Raw genomic sequence first — 2317 nt, 5'->3', positions numbered from 1 at the left:
CATTAAATTCCAGTGAAATATATTTATGTTTGTGGTTGTAATGTGACAAAATATGGAAAAGTTCAAGGGGTATGAATACTTTTGCAAACCACTGTAGATGAGGGTAGGAACGTCGACCCCGGTAAACCGAGAGCTTCGCCTTCTGGCTCAGCTCCTGCTTCACCACAACAGACCGGTACAGCGCCCACATCACTGCAGACGCAGCATCAATCCGCCTGTTGATCTCCCGCTCCATTCTTCCCTCATTCGTGAACAAGACCCCGAGATACTTAAACTCTTCCACTTTGGGCAGGACCTCCTCCCCGACCCAAAGAAGACAGCGTACCCTTTTCCGGCTCAAGACCATGGTCTCAGATTTGGAGGCACTAATCCTCATCTCGGCTGTTTCACACTTGGCTGTGAACTGCTCCAGTGAGAGCTGGAGATCAGGATCTGATGAGGCCAACAGGACCACATCATCCACCAAAAGCAGAGATGTGATCCTAAGGTCACCAAAACCGATCCCCTCAACACCTCGGCTGCACCTAGAAATTCTGTCCATAAAAGTTATGAACAGAATCGGTGACAAAGGGCAAGTTAGTAATTAATTTCTGTTAATTATCACATCTAAATGTTTTAATTGACCTACATTTACAGTATGTGACTATCTGTATTTTAGTCTGATTTTGTTCCGACAGCAACAATTTGTCAACATAATTCAGCACGAAGATGCAACCTKGACAACTGAATCTACATGTCCTTTCATAAGTGGGATTTTCAGAAGAAAGCTCTAAATTGTGTTTTCTGTGAAGCCACATTCGACTAGCTTTTATGGATAAAAATAACAAAATCTTTTAATGTCTCAAAGAGGCTCTTGTTTGTTTTTTTATAGCTGTAAATTAAGTTTTCCTGTACATAACTTCCTATAGGTGAATGTTCCCTCTAATTCACTAAAACTCACCTATAAGTTGGGTTGTAGTTGTTTATGTTAATCTATWCAACAATTAGTAATTTATAGCTTAAATTATAAGTAGCTAAAACAAACATCTGATCATGTAAAATAAACACCGAGCTTATTTATGACCCTTGATGTGTCATTATTCTGAAAGACTTCCTGTTTTTACTCTGGTGTGTGCTCTTGCTGTTCTCTTGTGTTTATGCTCTGCAGAAGTTTTCACAGGTATTTCAGGTCTTTCTGATATAGACTGTCTTCTGTCTCTTTAAAGGTTTCCCCATCGTTCCTGCCGTCACATACGCAGTCGCTCGTGGACTCTTCTACAACGATAAGTAAGAACTGTGTGTTTACTGATGCTCCTCTGATCTGTTAGGTTGATTACTCAATTATTGTTATTGATCGGCTGTCAGTTGATTCTATGCTCTGGACCTCTTTTTCCTTTCATCTTTGTTTTGTGGCTTTAGTGGATTTAAAAAGATTCAAGAAGAAGTTTTAGGAAAATGATTGAAGACCGTCCTTTTTTTAAAAGATTTTTAATGATTAAAAACAAATTCTTAATTGTGTTGCTTATGGTTCTTGATTTTTTTATTGTTTGAGATTCATAATGGGTGGAATGCCCTCTCCGAGTTGGAGGAGAGTCTCTGCCTCAAGTAGAGGAGTTTAAGTATCTGGGTGTCTTGTTCTTGAGTGATGGTAGGATGGAGCGGGAAATGAATCAACAGATCGGGGCCTCATCCTCGGTAATGAGGGCGTTGCTTCGGTCGGTCATGGTGAAGAAAGAGCTGAGTCGAAAGGCAAAGCTCTTGATTTACCGGTCTGTCTTCGTTCCAACCCTCACCTGTGGTCATGAGGCGTGGATGATGACCGAAAAATGAGATCCCAGATACAAGCAGTCGAAATGAGCTTCCTTCGTAGGGTGGCCGGGCTCAGCCTTGGAGACAGGGTGAGGAGCTCCGTCCTCTTGGGGGAGTTCGGAGTAGAGCTGCTTCTCCTCCACATTGAAAGGAGTCAAGTGGTTCGGGCATCTGATTAGGATGCCTCCTGGACGCCTCCCTTTAGAGGTGTTCCAGGCACGTCCCACTGTTAGGAGGCCCTAGGGAAAAGCCAGGACTTGYTGGAAAGTGTCGCTGGGGAGAGGGATGTCTGGGTTTCTCTGCTGGACCTGTTGCCTCTGCGACCCAACTATGGATAAGTGGAAGAAGATGGAGAGAGATTAATAAAATGTAAACTAAATACAAAAGGAAAAAAATGTATAGGTCCTCTGGACGGGTTCTTCTTTAATGAAACGTTTCATCTCTCTTCCAAGAGACTTCTTCAGTCTGATAGTTTCAGGCAAACTAAATACAAATTCAATCTGTTATCATTAGTATTAGTATTAGTATT

At 42.1% G+C, this 2317-nt stretch overlaps 1 protein-coding gene across 1 annotated transcript in view; it reads left to right on the top strand.

Annotated features, from left to right (window-relative positions):
- Positions 1-2317, top strand: part of calcrl2 (calcitonin receptor-like 2) — a gene marked incomplete in the record, with an annotated part of 43487 nt that overhangs the window by 34756 nt on the left and 6414 nt on the right. The window contains 1 exon segment of the mRNA XM_014015362.1: positions 1206-1266. Within this exon segment, the coding sequence (XP_013870816.1) occupies positions 1206-1266 (61 nt within the window).

Source organism: Austrofundulus limnaeus, unplaced genomic scaffold (assembly GCF_001266775.1).
Source record: "Austrofundulus limnaeus strain Quisiro unplaced genomic scaffold, Austrofundulus_limnaeus-1.0 Scaffold128, whole genome shotgun sequence".
NCBI lineage: Eukaryota > Metazoa > Chordata > Actinopteri > Cyprinodontiformes > Rivulidae > Austrofundulus > Austrofundulus limnaeus.
The sequence above is the reverse complement of the archived record's forward strand: the minus strand, read 5'-3'. Positions and strand labels throughout refer to the sequence as shown.